At 39.5% G+C, this 16,579-nt stretch overlaps 1 protein-coding gene across 1 annotated transcript in view; it reads left to right on the plus strand.

The window, feature by feature from the left end:
• KAT2B (lysine acetyltransferase 2B) overlaps window positions 1-16,579 on the plus strand; it is a 99,015-nt gene that overhangs the window by 76,816 nt on the left and 5,620 nt on the right. The window contains exons 12-17 of the mRNA XM_028099099.2: window positions 5,394-5,504; window positions 8,356-8,499; window positions 13,450-13,564; window positions 15,010-15,046; window positions 15,274-15,337; window positions 15,436-15,520. Of these exons, the coding sequence (XP_027954900.1) occupies window positions 5,394-5,504; window positions 8,356-8,499; window positions 13,450-13,564; window positions 15,010-15,046; window positions 15,274-15,337; window positions 15,436-15,520 (556 nt within the window). The remainder of the gene's footprint in view (window positions 1-5,393; window positions 5,505-8,355; window positions 8,500-13,449; window positions 13,565-15,009; window positions 15,047-15,273; window positions 15,338-15,435; window positions 15,521-16,579) is intronic.

Here is a 16,579-nt window from a genome sequence, read left to right on the forward strand (position 1 = left end):
CACATCTCAGCTTGAACTAGCCACGTTTCCGGTGCTCACTGGGCACACGTGGCCAGTGCTCCCATATTGGGCAGTGCAGGCCAAGGGACAGGGTCGCCTTCTCCAGCTGCAGAGAACCGGTGCCATTTACAAAAGCTGACAGGAAGTCACTTGAAGGAATCCTTCTCTGCTTGAGGGCTACGGCCAGTGCTGTGGGTACTTTTGTTTTCATTAACAGCTTTAGTCGACCCACTGCGCCTGTTAGCGCTGCTGTGATTTCTTTTCATGAAGCACAAAATGGGGCTTTTTGTCTTTGACTCATAGTACTGAGCATCAAAGGATAGACTGAACCCATCAGTCATACCTCTGTCATTCTGACCGGGGAAGGCGGGGGCCCAGGTTTGCTTGAAACGGATGTTTGGTGCTTTTGCAAGACATTCTGACAGTGTGTCTTAAGATGGTGCTGTTGCTGTGCTTATCACTATTTTATTTTTCCCTAGCCCACGTGAGAAATAGTTCAAGTATCCAGGGTTTAGAAGCTTCCTTAGAAGGAAAATTTATTTGGCTTTTCCTAGGGAGAGGGAGCTGGCCCATATGTCTTTGGTTTATAATTTCAGAAAAAGGTGGCAAAATTTCTGTTTTCAGAGAAAGCTACACCAAGCCCCTTGTTTGGAGAGGTTGATTAAGGTTGACTTGGACACTTTTAGGGATACCAGAGGAAAACTAAAGGTATTTAATATGAATTGGGTGCTTTGTCTTACTACTTTCCAGAAGGGCGATTTATTTTTTCCCCCAAACCATGTAATTTTCTAAAGACTTGCAGGAGGGTGGCCAAACATGACAAACTCAGTAGGAATCCTAGAACTAGAAAAAAGCCATGTTTTTGTAAATGATTTGAAACTGTAGTTCTAGAAAATGAAGATTCGTCTTTCACAACTGAGTAGAATGGGTAAGTTTGATGAAAGCCAGTGCTGGTCGTACCTATTTGGAAAAAAAACCTCAAGTTCGTAAGTGGAGGTTTTAGATTTTTATTTAATATGTTAAAAATCTTGGCTAAATGATAATTCAAAATTTGCATCCACTCATTTTAGAGAAGCAGGCTTACATATAAATTCCTGTGAATGCTTTAAATAAGGTTTGTATTTGAATTTATCTTGCTCAAAGCACACACAAGATGACATTTCAGAATTTACTTGAAAAGCTCATTACCCAGTTTTAGAATTATCTTGTCATCTAAGAACTATTTGGATTTGAAATTGTGCAAATTTAAAGTCACATAACTAATATTTATATATCATAATAAATATATGTATTTTTATTTTTTTTAAAGATTTTATTTATCTGATAGCATGAGTGGGGAGGAGGAGGAAGGGCAGAGGGAGAGGGAGAAGCAGACTCTGCTTCAGTGCATATATGTGGTTATTTAAATTTATATTTAGATCAGTTAAAGTTAAATAAAATTCAAAATTCAGTTCCTTATTTACACAAGTACTCAATAGACACATGTGACTAATGGCTACCATATTGGATAGCATAGTTAAAAAACATTTCTATCATTGTAGAAATTTCTGTTAGTGCTGATATAGAGCTATTTTACCCTTTTTCCATAGTATCTCATAATATGGAAGCACCATAATTTATATAATCATTCCCTATTGAAGACATTTATGTTTATTTACACTTATTTTTCTGTCACAAACAGTGCTCTCTTTGGAAATGTTTTTCTGGACAGTGAGAAGTGAAATTGATGCAGGATTGAATATGGCCTGTCTAAATTAAAAAAATAAATATTTCCAGATTGCCTTCTCAATGGGTTCACCAATTTATACTTTCACCCATGGTTTTGGAGGGTACTGTTTCTCCTGTCTTTACTGAAACTGGCTGGGTGCCATCAACCTTAAAGATGGTTGCGTACTGTTGACTGAAATGTTACATTTCCTGATGGAGTGCTCTAATTACTATCGAGGTCAAACATCTTATGTATTTTTTTTTTTAAAGACTTTATTTATTTATTTGACGGAGAGAGACACAGCGAGAGAGGGAACACAAGCAGGGGGAGTGGGAGAGGGAGAAGCAGGCCTCCCGCCGAGCAGGGAGCCCGATGTGGGGCTCGATCCCAGGACCCTGGGATCATGACATGAGCCGAAGGCAGTCGCTTAACAACTGAGCCACCCAGGCGCCCCTTATGTATTTTTATTGGTTATTTTTACTGCTTGTTCCTGGCCTTTGACAATTTTTCTTTTAGGCTGTCTTTCTTTTTTGTACTGATCCCATAGAAGCTATTAAATCTTTGTAATATGTGTTACAACTGTGTCCTCTCAGTTTGTCATTTGTCTTTTGTTTATGGCATCTTAAATTGCTTATAATAACTTTAAGGAGTTTTAAAATTTAAAATAATCTACTTAATAATCAGTTCTTTATGGTTTTGCATTTTGTATTTTTTTTAGGAAGCCTCTTTGTACCCTTAGGTTATAAAACCACTTTCCTGTATCTTTTTATAATACTTTTGTATAGATTTATTTTTCTTTACTTTTAGATTTCCAGTCCATCTTCTTACCTTGTTTTCCATTTGACAAATTCTTCTTTTTTTAATTTTATTTATTTATTTGAAAGAGAGAGTGTGCATGCACGTGTGCTCACGTGAGAGAGAGAGAGAGGGCGCGAGCATGTGAGAGAGCGTGAGCGTGAGCGCATGAGCGGGGTAAGGGGCAGAGGGAGAAGCAGGCTTCCCGCTGAGCAGGGAGCCCTGTGTGGGACCCGATCCCAGGACTCTGGGATCATGACCTGAGCCAAAGGCAGATGCTCAACCAGCTGAGCCACGCAGGCGCCCCTTGACAAACTCTTCTTAAGGCCTAGCTTAAACATGTTCTTTTCCTTCTATACCCTCCTCCTTCCCCCTCTTAATTATCTTAAAGACTTTATCTGTAATTTTTTTTTTTTAAAGAGAAGGAGAGGGCACCTGGGTGGCTCAGTTGGTTAAGCGACTGCCTTCGGCTCAGGTCATGATCCTGGAGTCCCGGGATCGAGTCCCACATCGGGCTTCCTGCTCAGCAGGGAGTCTGCTTCTCCCTCTGACCCAACCCCCTCTCATATGTGCTCTCTCTCTCTCTCTCTCTCTCAAATAAATAAAATCTTTAAAAAAAAAAAATAAAGAGAAGGAGAGAGAGGACGAGGGGAGGGTGAGAGAGAGAATCTTTTTTAAATATTTTTTAAAAGATTTTATTTGAGAGAGAGAGAGAGAGCGTGCACAAGAGGGGGGAGTGGGAGAGGGAGAAGCGGACTCCCCGCTGAGCAGGGAGCCGGATGCGGGACTCAATCCCAGGACTCCAGGATCATGACCTGAGCCGAAGGCAGTTGCTTAACCAACTGAGCCACCCAGGCACCCGGAGAGAGAGAATCTTAAGCAGGGTTCGTGCCCAGTGTGTAGCCCATCATAGGGCTGGATCACACAATCCTCAGATCATGACCTAAGCTGAAATCAAGAGTCGGACACTTAGCTGACTGAGCCACCGAGGTGCCCTGTCTTTTTCTGTATTAAAGATACAAATACATCACTCTAGGCTAACATTACACAATAGAAATATACTTTGAGTCTCAAACGCAAGCCACGTATATAATTTTAAATTTTCTAGTAGCCATATTTTAAAAAGTAAAAAGAAACAGGTGAAATTAATTTTGATATTTTTTATTTAACCTAGTATGTCCAAAATAGTGTCATTTCAACATGTGATAAGGATGAAATGTTATTATTGAGTTGTTTTTTTTTTCCCTGATGTGTATTTTACACACGTACATTTTAGTTGAGGCTAGTCACATTTCAGTTGCTCAAAAACCACATGTGGCTACTGGCTACTATATTGAACAGCACAGCTCTATACTGTTATTATGTATTTATGTCTTTATCTTCCCCATTTTACCATCTTCTCTTCAAGGAGAGAGACATTTCGTTCCTCTTTTTATCCTAGTTTTATTGAAACTTAGAATATATTAGTATTGTAAAATGTTTAGGATAAGCTAAAATGTCCTTGGGTAACATCAGTGGAAGAATAACTTCCAGAAGAATGAGGTTGTAATACTGTTCTCCGATTTACTGAACAGACCATTCTCTAATTATTATGCTTGGTCCTTCCATGCTTTAGGACATTGTTATACAGGAGAAAGCCCAGAAAAGAGTGATTAGATTAAGAAGGGGTCTTCCAAATCGTGCCTTTTAAGGAACGGTGGAAACCTCAATGATATTTCACATGGGGTTTGGGAGGTAAGGATGGGCATGAGAGGGTATGGTCTTTAAAGGCTTGAAGAGTTAAGAACAGGAATGAGTCATTGTTACTCTAAGAGTAGAACTAAGGTCAACAAGTAGAAATAACAAGGGATCAGATCTCAGGTAAACTTTAGGAAGAACTTCCCAACCATAACAATACCTGAGAATGAACTGGTCTATCTAAGGACCAAGGGACCACTCTATACTGGAAGAGGTTTCTAACAGCTCACCTTTTTAGGATAGATGGCAGAAGACTTCTAGCATCACCTGGGATAGAGAGTTAGACCAAATGGTTTTCCAAAGATCCTTCTCCCCCTCTGCTACTGCAGTTCCATGAGACCATACCTGTAAGCACATTTGAGTTCTTTAGAAAAGTTTGTCACCAAATTCTAAAATATTTATGTGAAGGTATTTGTGTCTGGATGCTTGGATTTACTTTCACCTCTTTTAATGAGGTTCTAAAACTTTAAATTTATAGATTTTCTCTAAGCTTTATACACTACTGAAAAACCTGGTACTTGCATTTTTTTTCATATTTTAATCATTAATTTATTCAACATTGTTCGCTGTCTTTAGTTTACTTCCTTATATCCTCTGGCTCACTCAGAGATTCTGGATTTCTTAGACCTTGCTTGGGATGGCCTGATAAGACTAAGATGAAAATCCTGTGTATGTGATATGATACATTTCTTTGGAGGGGTTGCTGATTTGTATACATTCAGGAAACACTTGAGTTAATATTTTAGTAAAGATTAGCACTTTTCATTTACATTGCTCTTTGCATCTCAGGTTCTCAAATACTTTAAAGATAAGCAGAAATCATAATCAAGTTAACTCCCCAAACTTCTTTGTTAATATTCAGCAAATACTCTTTAGGATTGAACCAGCAGCTTGTAGCCTTGGTGTGTTACTTCCAAAGAACCAGAAACTTGTATTTTAAAATGATGATTATATCTCAATTCAAGGATTTTGAATTTTTTGGTTTTGTAGGTCATTTTCAAAGTTCAGAAATGCATGAAAGGGTGTTAGTATTATATTGGTAAAATATATCAAAGTACCAACTTCTAAATTTGTCAACATTTCCCAGTGAATTTGTAGGAATGTGTTTTCTCCAGAACCTAATATATTTATCTCTATACTAACTTCCACATAGGGCTATGGAACGCACCTGATGAATCACTTGAAAGAATATCATATAAAACATGATATCCTGAACTTCCTCACGTATGCAGATGAATATGCAATTGGTTATTTCAAGAAACAGGTAAGTTTTTCACTGTGCAACTCTGTTCTGTCATTTCTTTTCTTTATATATACTCAGGTAGCCTTCATCCAATCCAAGGAAGTTTTTCCCCTGGCATTTTCTACTTGAAAGAAGGACATACATTTATTTTTTAATCCTTAGGCCAGGACTAAACTTCAGACTGTAGTAGAGGGTATGACCAGCACATAGTAAGTACTAAAGAAATATTTGTTGAGTGAATGAATGAATGCCATCTATAAATGAAGTATAATATTGCATCCTGGAATTCTAAAATATGGTATCCCCAGGCTAAGGAGAAATTCCCAGGGCTGGGTGAGTAGAGTTCTCCGTGAATAAGAGAAATAGATTCAGTCTCTGGAAAGTCTCCATTTATGACAGCAGAAAGAAAATGATGAAGTTTATGAAGGGCTCCTGACGATCCTTCTTCAGCAGCACACAGCAGGCTAGGAGCTTGGCTGCCATCTTCGTCCTTTCTTATCCGAAGTTTTCAGCTCAGTTTTTTAAGGAGCTTTTTATTCTCAGTTTTCAGCTCAGCTTTTTCTTCTTTGGCTGCGTATTTTTTTAAATAGTGCTTTATAATTCCAAGTAATATAAAGTTATTGTAGAAATTTTGGAAGACATAGTAAAGCAGAATGAAGAAAATTCATTTGTAATTCTACCATCCAAAGAGATTTACTGTTAATGTTTTGATATGTACCCTTCTAATAATTGTTCTGTGTATGTGTTCATATGTATATATGTATATAAATATATTTGGCTCATATTATATGTAATTGAATTACTTGCCCCTTTCACTTAATATATTCTGATTATTGTTTACATAACTTTTGATGGTTCTCTGAAATTTTATGGTATAATTAGAAAATAATTCATTAAACCAATACCACATCTTTAGGACATTCGGTCTTTCTTGTGTGTAAGCATACATTTATAAGTATGTGTTTGTACGTATGTTGCCCTCATCTATGGTAAGTTTGCTTAGGATAAATGTCCAGAAATAGAGTTGTTTCCAGATATATCTAAGGCTTTTGTTATGCATTGCCAAATACTGTAACAATTTCTATTGTCAGCAATATGTAAGGGGGTTCAGGAAAAGGTTTTATAATTGAGAAATATATTTTTTACTCCTTCCCTAAATAATAAATTGTGTATGTTTGCATTTATTTAATCATTGTGAAGTTTGATGTATTTTTTCTTATTCATTGACCCTTTGTATTTCTTCTTCTGTTTTTGAATTGCCAATTCATTGTATTTTGCCTCTTTTTCTACTAAAATTTATTTTCACATTGATTTATGAGGACTCTTTGTATATGAGGATATTAACCTTTTATTTTATGATTTTTCTCCCATTGTCAGTTGTTTCAGCATTCCTTATGACTTGATGTACAGATTCTTAAAGATTTCATTACATAAAATCTATTAACTTCTTTTTGTATTAGTCTCATGTGTTTAGAGAGCTTTTCCTCCTCTGATGTCAGGTAGCTATCTCCTATTTTGTTTTCTTATTCTTTGGGACGTGTCTGTGACTTTTATAATAAAACTCATTTGGGAGAACTCAGTGGGATTGTTAACTGAAGGCTTGAGTGTCAGCTTTCTTAGGCTACAGCTGCATTGCAGATCTTGAAATACGGTTCTTAAATGACTTGTCTGTAGTCCTCTTTGAGGATGATGGCAATGATTGCTTGGAAAATAAGTTTTTGCTGAAAGGGCAGCAGGACACTGCTGGAGATCTGAATTCCAAATAATTTACTGCAAAGAACTGAAATAGGCATTGTAAGGAAAATTATGTTTATAATATAAATACATGAATATATATCCTGTAGCACTAAGTTATTGCAGATTAAAGTATATAAATGAATATATTGTAAATAAATGCCATTGACACAACTACACATTATGATGGTCTGGAAGTTTTTGCCTATACAGTAGGGGTTTCATTTCCTCAACATCAAAGTTTTTGGGGCACCTGGGTGGCTCAGTCGGTTAAGCGTCTGCTCAGGTTGGGATCTTAGGGTCCTGGGATCGAGCCCCATGTTGGGCTCCCTGCTCAGCGGGGAGTCTGCTTCTCTCTCTCCCTCTGCCCCTCCTAACCCCCTACTTGTGCTCTCTTTCTCTCTCTCTCAAATAAATAAAATCTAAAAAAAAAAAAAAAGGTAGTAAGTAATTAAGTAATCTCTATACCCAGTGTGGGGCTCGAACTCACAACCCCAAGATCAAGAGCCTCATGCTCCAGGGTTCCTGGGTGGCACAGTTGGATAAGCATCTGACTCTCGGTTTCAGCTCAGGATGTGATCTCAGGGTTGTGAGATCGAGCCCTTCATTGGGCTATGCACTCAGCATGGAGACTGCTTTGGTTTCTCCCTCTCACTCTGCTCCTCCCCCCGCCACTCTCTCTCTCTCAAATAAAGAAAATCTTAAAAAAAAAAAAAAAAAGAGTCACAGATGGTTACATGCTGTACTGACTGAGACAGGCACCTCTAATTACTATATTTTTTGATATGCTTTTCTTTCAGAACTTAGATCGATTTTTGATTTGTTGAGAATCTTGGGGTCCCCTCCCCAGTTTGGGAGAAATTGTTCAATTTAATATAAAATTCAACCTTATATTCTGTTAAAAACCGTTTAGTATAATTTGTGTTTTACTCGGATTATTTTTTTATGTTGTCTTGCTTCCTGTTTGCAGTTTGATTTTTGATGTTTTTGAACCCCACAGAGGGGTTTCATGCTAATCCTTTTCCAGGATAATATGATGAGAACTTGAAAAAAGTGTATCTTGCTGCCTACCACACAGTTTGCACTCAGTGGATATTTGTTGCACAATGGCCATATGAATGAATTATTTGCTTTGCAGGGTTTCTCCAAAGAAATTAAAATACCTAAAACCAAATATGTTGGCTACATTAAAGATTATGAAGGGGCCACTTTAATGGGATGTGAGCTAAATCCGCGGATCCCATACACAGAATTTTCTGTCATCATTAAGAAGCAAAAGGAGGTAAGCATGTGACTGACTCCTATTCCTTCCATACAGGCTGGTCTTCTTTGGGTGAGTTGGATATCTCTGGGCTCTGTGTGGATGGCTCTACTGGATAGCATCATAATTTCAGTTTGCTATGGTTTGTATAGATTTCTTCTTTGATGGTATGCTTGATCTGTTTCCTCTCTAGGTACCATTCCTAAGAGGGTCAACACTTGTTAAAATGGTGTAAAATACAAAACTTCTAAAACACGACACCTTCACCTTCAAGGCCTTTTACTTTCTAGCCTCATGTACCCTTCCCAAACTTACTTTGCTTATCTAAACTCTTCTCTAAAAGCCATTACTGATGCTTTAAGCCTCTAGCTTGGTGTCTTTATCCATTTCCCACCTCACTCTCCCAATACACAGTACAAATAGGCCCACTTTGGCCCGTGTTCAGTTTCTTCTTTGAACTTCACTAGCACTAGTTTGATCCACTTATTTGAATTTTTGTTATTCATCATCTTACGTGGGCATTTATCTTAGCATGTATCCATCTCTCCTTTTAACATTGCACCTTCTGAAGGTCTGGACTTCTAGGAATTCAGTGATTTGTTACCTCATTTTGGGGTGAGGTCTTTTATACATATGAACTAAAAGAGAAACAGTGAGAGGAAAGGTTGATAGATTTGACTACATAGTAATTTTACATTTGTCCAAGACAGAAAAAAATACCATAAAAAAAGCATAATTGGGAAGTGTGCATTTATTAAATGAACAAATTTTATGTTAAGCCCAGGATCACCTCCTCACTCCCCCTAGTTCCTTGGAGTTCAAAAATGGGCTTTGTGGATGTGTCATCCCTCATCATTTCCGTTTTATACTTCTGTTACTCATTCTAGTGCACTTTTTTTTTCTAGCAAGTAACTAAAAAAGGCATCTGTCTTAAACCCCGTCTTTGTTTTCTGGTTTCTACTAATGTCCCTTAATCCCACTTGTTTGTTTGACATCATCAGTTGTTTGTCAGACATCATCAACATAACAGACATAAAACTCCTTACACAGTGTCTGGTGCATAGTAGGTGCTCAATAAATATTTTTCTTTTTTACTTAAAGTGGGTCAGGCTTGTTCTTATGAATGTGGATGAAAGGCTTTTTTTTTTTTTTAGAAAATAAAAACAACCTTTGTTGTTTCTCGCTCAGAGATGCCAGCCTTAGAGAGAATTCCAAATAGGGTACTTGGAGAGTTAATAAAAGCACAGCAGGCCCCTCTCTCTGTCTCTTTCTAAAGAGCTAGCTTTCTTCATTGTTCTCTTTGGGCTCTAATGAGCAGGTCTGTATTCAGCAGCTCCGTGTTCAGCATGAGGGGCTGCTGGCCAGCTAGAGCCATCACCAGGCGGTCAGCTGCCCATCCCTCCTTCCTCCTCTGAGGAGCACCCGTGCATCTCTGGTGAAAGCAGAGAGCAGGAGTCTCCTGCAGATTCGCCTTGTCCGGGTCTGGTGGCTCTTAATGCGGACAGGGGAAAGCCGTAAGCACAGAGCTAGCCAAAGCAGTCCGTTGGTTAGGAGACAGTGCTCCCTCCCCTTTCTTTTTCTCCTCCCCTCTTGGATCTCATCTCCCTCTCACCTCACCTTCCCTATTTGCCTCCAGCCTTCTCTTAACACATGCCACTGAGTGGATGATGCGGGCTGGGAGCTGTTAACCTAGGTTCTTTCAAAGAGACCTGAAGTCACCATAATAAAGTACTGGATTCGCGTAGTATCTTCTTCCACAGAATTCAAATGATTTTCACAAGTATTTTCCTTCCCACTTTTGAAAACCCCCTTGCAGAAGACAGGGACTAATGGTAGTAGCAAACAAGTTGTAAGTAGATGGAAGGCTTTCCTGGCCCCTGAAAGCATGCAAGAGCAGAATTAAGTTGTGCTTGTGTCTAGTGGAGATGGAGAGAGCAAGCCAGTGCAGTTGGACAGGGGAGGAGAGTAGGAGTTGAGGGTTGTGAGTGTTGACTCCAAGGGGAAGGTGGGGCCCATAGGGGCCGAGCATCATCGGAGGTATCTTTGTGGGAAATAATGTTTGAACTCTCTTGAGCCTGCTGAATCCCATCAGCATGAGCAGAGATTCAGAGTCCAGCATAAGTAGATTCGTGGGCACATGGACAGTGAGGACCATAGGTGTGCTGGTGATAAAAGCCACTATTTGAGAAAGTGTGACTAGGTCATGAGCCGGCAGAGTTGAGTGTATATATGCACGTGTGCGTGTGTGTATGGGGAGGTGGAGCTGGGATGTAGGGATACGTCTCAAATCTTCACCTGAGTGTGAGACAACAAGGGAAAGTAAGGGTGACACCAACCAATGAGATTTCTTTGTAAGAACACTTGCTAAGACTTGGTGGCATATTGGAGATGGGGGAGTTCCCCCAAATCTTATGTTTGGGGAGACTAAAACTGAAGGGATGGAATGGGAGAAGGATTTGAGGAGAGAATGATGATGACATGGTGGAGAAGTGGAGACATTTTCAAGGGAGGTGAAGAGAAAAGACTGAAACAGAAGTATAGTGTCTCCTTTCTCCAGAGCAACCCTTGGAGGCACAGAGGGGTTAAGAAACCCTCTAGTGTCATTACGGAGTCACTCACCAGGACCCCGCTACCCTCAAGGTGCTACACAAGGGGTGTGGAAGCCACCTGGGTGGGTTATCACATCTGAGAATATCCTTGATAAAGAGAAAAAGTTTTAAAATTATATTTGAAATTATGTTTTCTGAAGGTGTTTATTTAAGAGAGTACCATTGTGATTCTCTCTTAAAAAGACTTAGACTGGGGTGGGTACCTGGCTGGTTCAGTCAGAAGAGCATCTGACTCTTGATCTTGGGGTTGTGTGAGCCCCACATTGGGTGTAGAGATTACTTAGATAAATTAAAAAACTTAAAAAAAAAAAAAAAGGCTTTCACTCAGGGCGCCTGGCTGGCTCAGTCAGAGGAGCATGTGACTCTTGATCTTGGGGTTGTAAATTCGAGCCCCATGTTGGGTATAGAGATTACTTAAAAATAAAATCTTTTTTTTTTTAAATTTATTTATTTATTTTAGAGAGAGAGCTTGAGTGCGTGGAGGGGCAGAGCTAGAGAAACTCAAGCACATTCCCCACTGAGCCGGATGCCTTGCGGGGCTGGATCCCACAACCTTGAGTTTACTACCTGAGCTGAAATCACTAGTGGAACGTTTAATCGACTGAGCCACCCAGGCGCCCCAAAAACTCTTAAAAAAAATAAAAATAAAAATATTTAGACTCATAAATAAACAAGAGGGAGAGCATCCGTCTAGATCTATCCTGTCCAAAGTGGCAGCCACTAGCTACATATGGCTTCTGAGGGCTTGGTATGTGGCTAGTTGAAATTGAGATGCACTGTAAGTATAAAATACACTCCGATTTTGAAGACCTGTTAGGAATAAAAGAATGTAAAATATCTCATACATGTTTTTTCTATGATTATGTGCTGCAGTGATAATATTTTGGATATATTGAATTAAATAAAAATATATTGTTAAATCCAATTTTACCTGTTACTTTTTACTGTAAGAAATGTGGCTGCTGGAACATGGGGGTGGGGTGGCTCAGGTCATGCATGATCTCAGGGTCCTGGGATCCAACCCCCGATTCTGGGTTTCCTATTCAGTGGGGGGAGTCTGGTTCTCCCTCTGCCCCTCCTTACTGCTTGTGTGCTCTCTCTCTCTTTCTTCTCTCCCTCTCAAATAAATAAATAAGATCTTAAAAAAAATTTACATGAGCTGATTGCATTATATTTCTGTTGCACAGCAGTGAACTGGATTTACCAGGCATATACTTTGACTAGTCCCATTCACCTTATGAAGTTCTTTGTTTAATTGTCAAGATGAAAATGCATTCATGCTGGAGCATTTACCAATGATATGTTTGAGATCAAGCTGTTAGGACCTGGAATTTTTTGTTTTCCTTTGTGAATTCAATTAATGACTGCTACTGTGTTTTTGTTTTTCAAATTTTTATTGAAATTCTAGTTAGCTAACATATAGTGTAACATAGAATTTAGTGATTCATCATTTACATATAACACCCAGCTCTCATCACATGCCCTCCTTAATGCCCATCACCCATTTAGCCCATCCCCTGTCCACCCCCCTCCAGCAACTCTCAGTTTGTTCTCTACTGTTAAAATTCTCTTATGGTTTGCTTCCCCCTCCCCTCTTTTCCCCCCCTGTTTTGTTTTTTCTTTTCCAAAATCATTTATGACATAGTTAATTTCGGGATGGCTATTTTTAATTAATTTTTTTTCTTTTTTTAAATGGGAAACTGCACTGCTTTGGAAATAGTTGACATCAGTACATTAGGAACTGTTCTACAAAACAAACACCTCTCAGAATTCCCTAATCCATCCTGGTTGCTGACACCAGGGGGTGTGTCGCCTCAACAATTTGGAGCTGCTTTTTTGATGCAAACAGTATAGGTTAGGGCTCAAGCCTTGAAAATTTTGAGTAATAATGTCATCCTTCCCAGCAAGGGGGGAGGTGGGGAGTGACACTTTCTGAGGCCTGCTTAAGAGCCCTCCAGTCGGAAGGGAACATTTAGTTCCTAGTCAGGGGATGTGAAGAGGTCCGGATGCTGGGGCTGGGCTGCGTAGCTGATCAGCTCCGGCAGAGGCTCCTCAGAGAAATAGGGCAGAATAATTGGCTCCTTTGTGAAAGAGGACAGCGGGCCCCAAGGGCAGTGTGTTCTCTCAATATTGGCTTTTTGGATGGCAGGGGACAAGTATTCAAAGACGGTTGTGTGAATGCCCCTGGAGGTGTATGGTGTAATAGAACGTTTTCAGGTCTTCCCTGTTCAATAGCATTCACCCTCTCTCCCTTTTTGTGTCCCGAAGACTTTATTTAGGAGACCGACTTCTTAGGTTGATTGACGTAATCTGTAGCCACAGACTTCTGGCACTAAACACATTTTCTTTCTGTGCTTTACAGATCATTAAAAAGCTGATAGAAAGAAAACAAGCCCAGATTCGAAAAGTATACCCTGGACTTTCATGTTTTAAAGATGGAGTTCGGCAGATTCCAATAGAAAGCATTCCTGGAATTAGTATGTATAGATCTTCTTTTAAGAGCAGAATCTTTTAGTATTGCCATGCGATGTGTTTGAAACGGTTGTCAGAGTGCAGTGATTTGGAAAGCTTTTTGCCTTGCCTGTCTCCATTTGTGGTGTCTGTAATCTTAAGAAGGGAGCAGATGCTTTCCCTTTGTCTTTTCTCTACTTCTCAGTGCAAACAAATCAAGGAGAACTTAGATGACCCCTTCTTATAGCTGTTCATATCCATCATTTATTGAGAGAGTACCGTTTATAGCACGGGGAAATGCTACTTTTACGAATGGGGAAATTGAGTCTCAGAGTGGTTAAGTCCTTTGACCTCAACTAGCACATGGCCAGTAACTGTCAGAATTAGAAGCAGTGGATGCTGATCTGCAAACTTGTTGGTGTTCGCACCCTTGCTCATGCTGTCATGATTGCAACCTGCACAGGTGTGTGCTTGGCCAAATTTGTCTCTCCAAATTTCTAAAAAATATGATTGGAAAACATAATTTGTTTCAAGTTCCTTATTTTAGAGTAGTTTTCCCAAGGGTTCTTATCTGTGAATGTTAGAGATGAATCGTCTTGGGTGAAAACATACAAAATAGCTGTTTTTGTAGATTGAAAGCTATCGAATAGCCACGCTTTTGTTCAGTTCAAATCCAGGATCTTCTAGTATATTGAAGATTTAATACACAACACGAAATCAAACAAACCACAGTTCTCCAGAAAAAAATAAGACCTTATTAGGGCAAGATACATTCCTTCGATACAGTAGCTACCCTGTAGCAGAACTTACTTTTACTTCTAGACTTAGAAATTTCACTTCCCTTGTGCCAGGCATTCTTCTGTTTTTTTACATACATCAGCTAATTTCAAAAGCGATAATAACACCTAATTTTTAGAGTTCTGTTTTATAGATTGATAAGTCACTTAACCTCTCTAACTTATCTAGGATAAGTTAGCTTTTAAGGAGAGAGCAAGAAGTCAAATCCAGGTCTGTTGGACTTGAGGCTGTGTTTTCTTTCTGCTGCAGTAACCATCTTGTATTACAAGCAGGGTCTTTGCCAAATAAAATAGAGACCAGGACAAAGTTTGTTCTAACCTAAAATAACAGCTTAACTCTTTCACATGATGATTAGCAAAATACGTGATTTAGAGTTCAAAATGCACATATGCTCCCAGTACTGGGCATATTTATTTTTTATGCTTTCCTGAAAAGTCGGAGTTCCTGCTTTAGAAAGCACTAACATAAAGAGGTGTTGGCCTTCTTGGAAATGTTTCATGCTGTTAGCTGTAGAAGGAAGTAACTAATTGCAGTTGATTTCTGTCTCTGCCCAGAAATAGACTTTTATTGAGGCATGCTTGTAATTTATTTCCTCTTTGATAAGTATTAATTTTGTTACTCTCCCTTGACCAAAAGCAGTTCTCATTCAGTGTTTAATTTCGTTGACATATAGGAGAGACAGGCTGGAAGCCAAGTGGAAAAGAGAAAAGGTAAGTAGGACCGGGGAGAGGATATTAATGGAAGTAAGTTTTCTTTCTTCCCAGCAACTTAGGAGGAAGTGGGCAAACTGCTTGTAATCACCCATTCAATTTTCATAAAAAAATTCTGGTTTGGCTCCTATTTTAGGTTTTTGTAAAAATAAGCGGAATAGGAATCCCCTGGCAAGAGGGCAAAAAACTAATCATTGTTCCCTGTTGTTTCCTCTTTTCCTTTCAAGTAAAGAGCCCAAAGACCCTGACCAGCTTTACAGCACGCTCAAGAGCATCCTTCAGCAGGTGAAGGTGGGTGTTTTCTTTTCATTCACCTCATGCAGATATTTTGAAATGATTTCCCACATGGAATTTCCATATTAGATACCTTACTTTTTTCTTTACTCAAGAGCCATCAAAGCGCTTGGCCCTTCATGGAACCTGTGAAGAGAACAGAAGCTCCGGGATATTATGAAGTTATAAGGTTCCCCATGGGTAATGCCATTAACATTTTCTAAGTATAGATTTAACACTCTGGATGGCGGTGTGGGGGACACATGGTTGCTGAGGTTGATTTGTACTCTTCTGTTGTAGGGTAGGGTGTGTGTGGTGGGTGGTGGGATTCCCTGCACCCGCGGAGGGCCAGTGATAGAGCGCAGAGTAATAGAGGACAGGTGGGTGGCCGAGTCACGTTAGACACTCCTGCACCTTTAAGAGCTGCCTGCCTCCTGCACCGGATGCAGAGAGCCCAGCTGGGGAACTGCACCCAGCGCTAGATGTGAAAGCTGGCTGTTGGGACATAACCTTGTTTCTATTCTACATGTGGATAACTCTGGTTTGGTTGCACATGGACAACTTCAGGTTGTCCTCTTGATGTATTTTGAGCCTTTTGAGAATTTTTGAAAGCGACGCAAAGGACGTTGGATTAAGGCTGCTTGCTAGCAGAAGGAGAAGTTCTAGGAACGCAGTTCTCGATTTTTCCATGCTCTCGATGGATACTATTAGTGTCACTATCTATACTCCCTTTAAAAGCTTTGTTCCACATCCAGTACCAGACAAACAAAAAATGCTTTGGAAATGTCGAATTGTGGAATTTGTTGCTGTGCGTACACCATGCTAAAATGATTAATTGAACCAATTGAGAATCCAATTAAACTAATTTGGCATTGTGTAGATGACAGACAGCTAGCTGAAATGTTTTCAGTCGGTTGTGTGGCCGTTGTTTTGGAGACAGCCTGTGTCTTCTGTCCCTTTCCTACCTGCAGTCTGTTCCTGGTTCTAAGAAGGTAGTAAAATAGGAAAGGAAGAATGAAAGGTATTCATTAGTTCCCTGATGAAAGAGTTATTTGTAGGTGTTTTCTATAGCGTTGATTTTCACATGAATGTTCTATATAGTCATTGTAATGATTTTGGTAGTCTGTCCTCTTTAATGCGGACCTACATCCGAATGCTTTTCTTTCTCTTTTCTCTGCCTTGCTTCTCTGTATCTTAGTTATGAAAACCAAAGTGTGAGGGTTGAGTGAGTCTAGAATTCTGAACAGAAGCATGTTTGGG

Source organism: Eumetopias jubatus, unplaced genomic scaffold (assembly GCF_037043125.1).
Source record: "Eumetopias jubatus isolate StellerSeaLion01/CBP00866 unplaced genomic scaffold, mEumJub1_p1.0 scaffold_1, whole genome shotgun sequence".
NCBI classification, from domain to species: domain Eukaryota; kingdom Metazoa; phylum Chordata; class Mammalia; order Carnivora; family Otariidae; genus Eumetopias; species Eumetopias jubatus.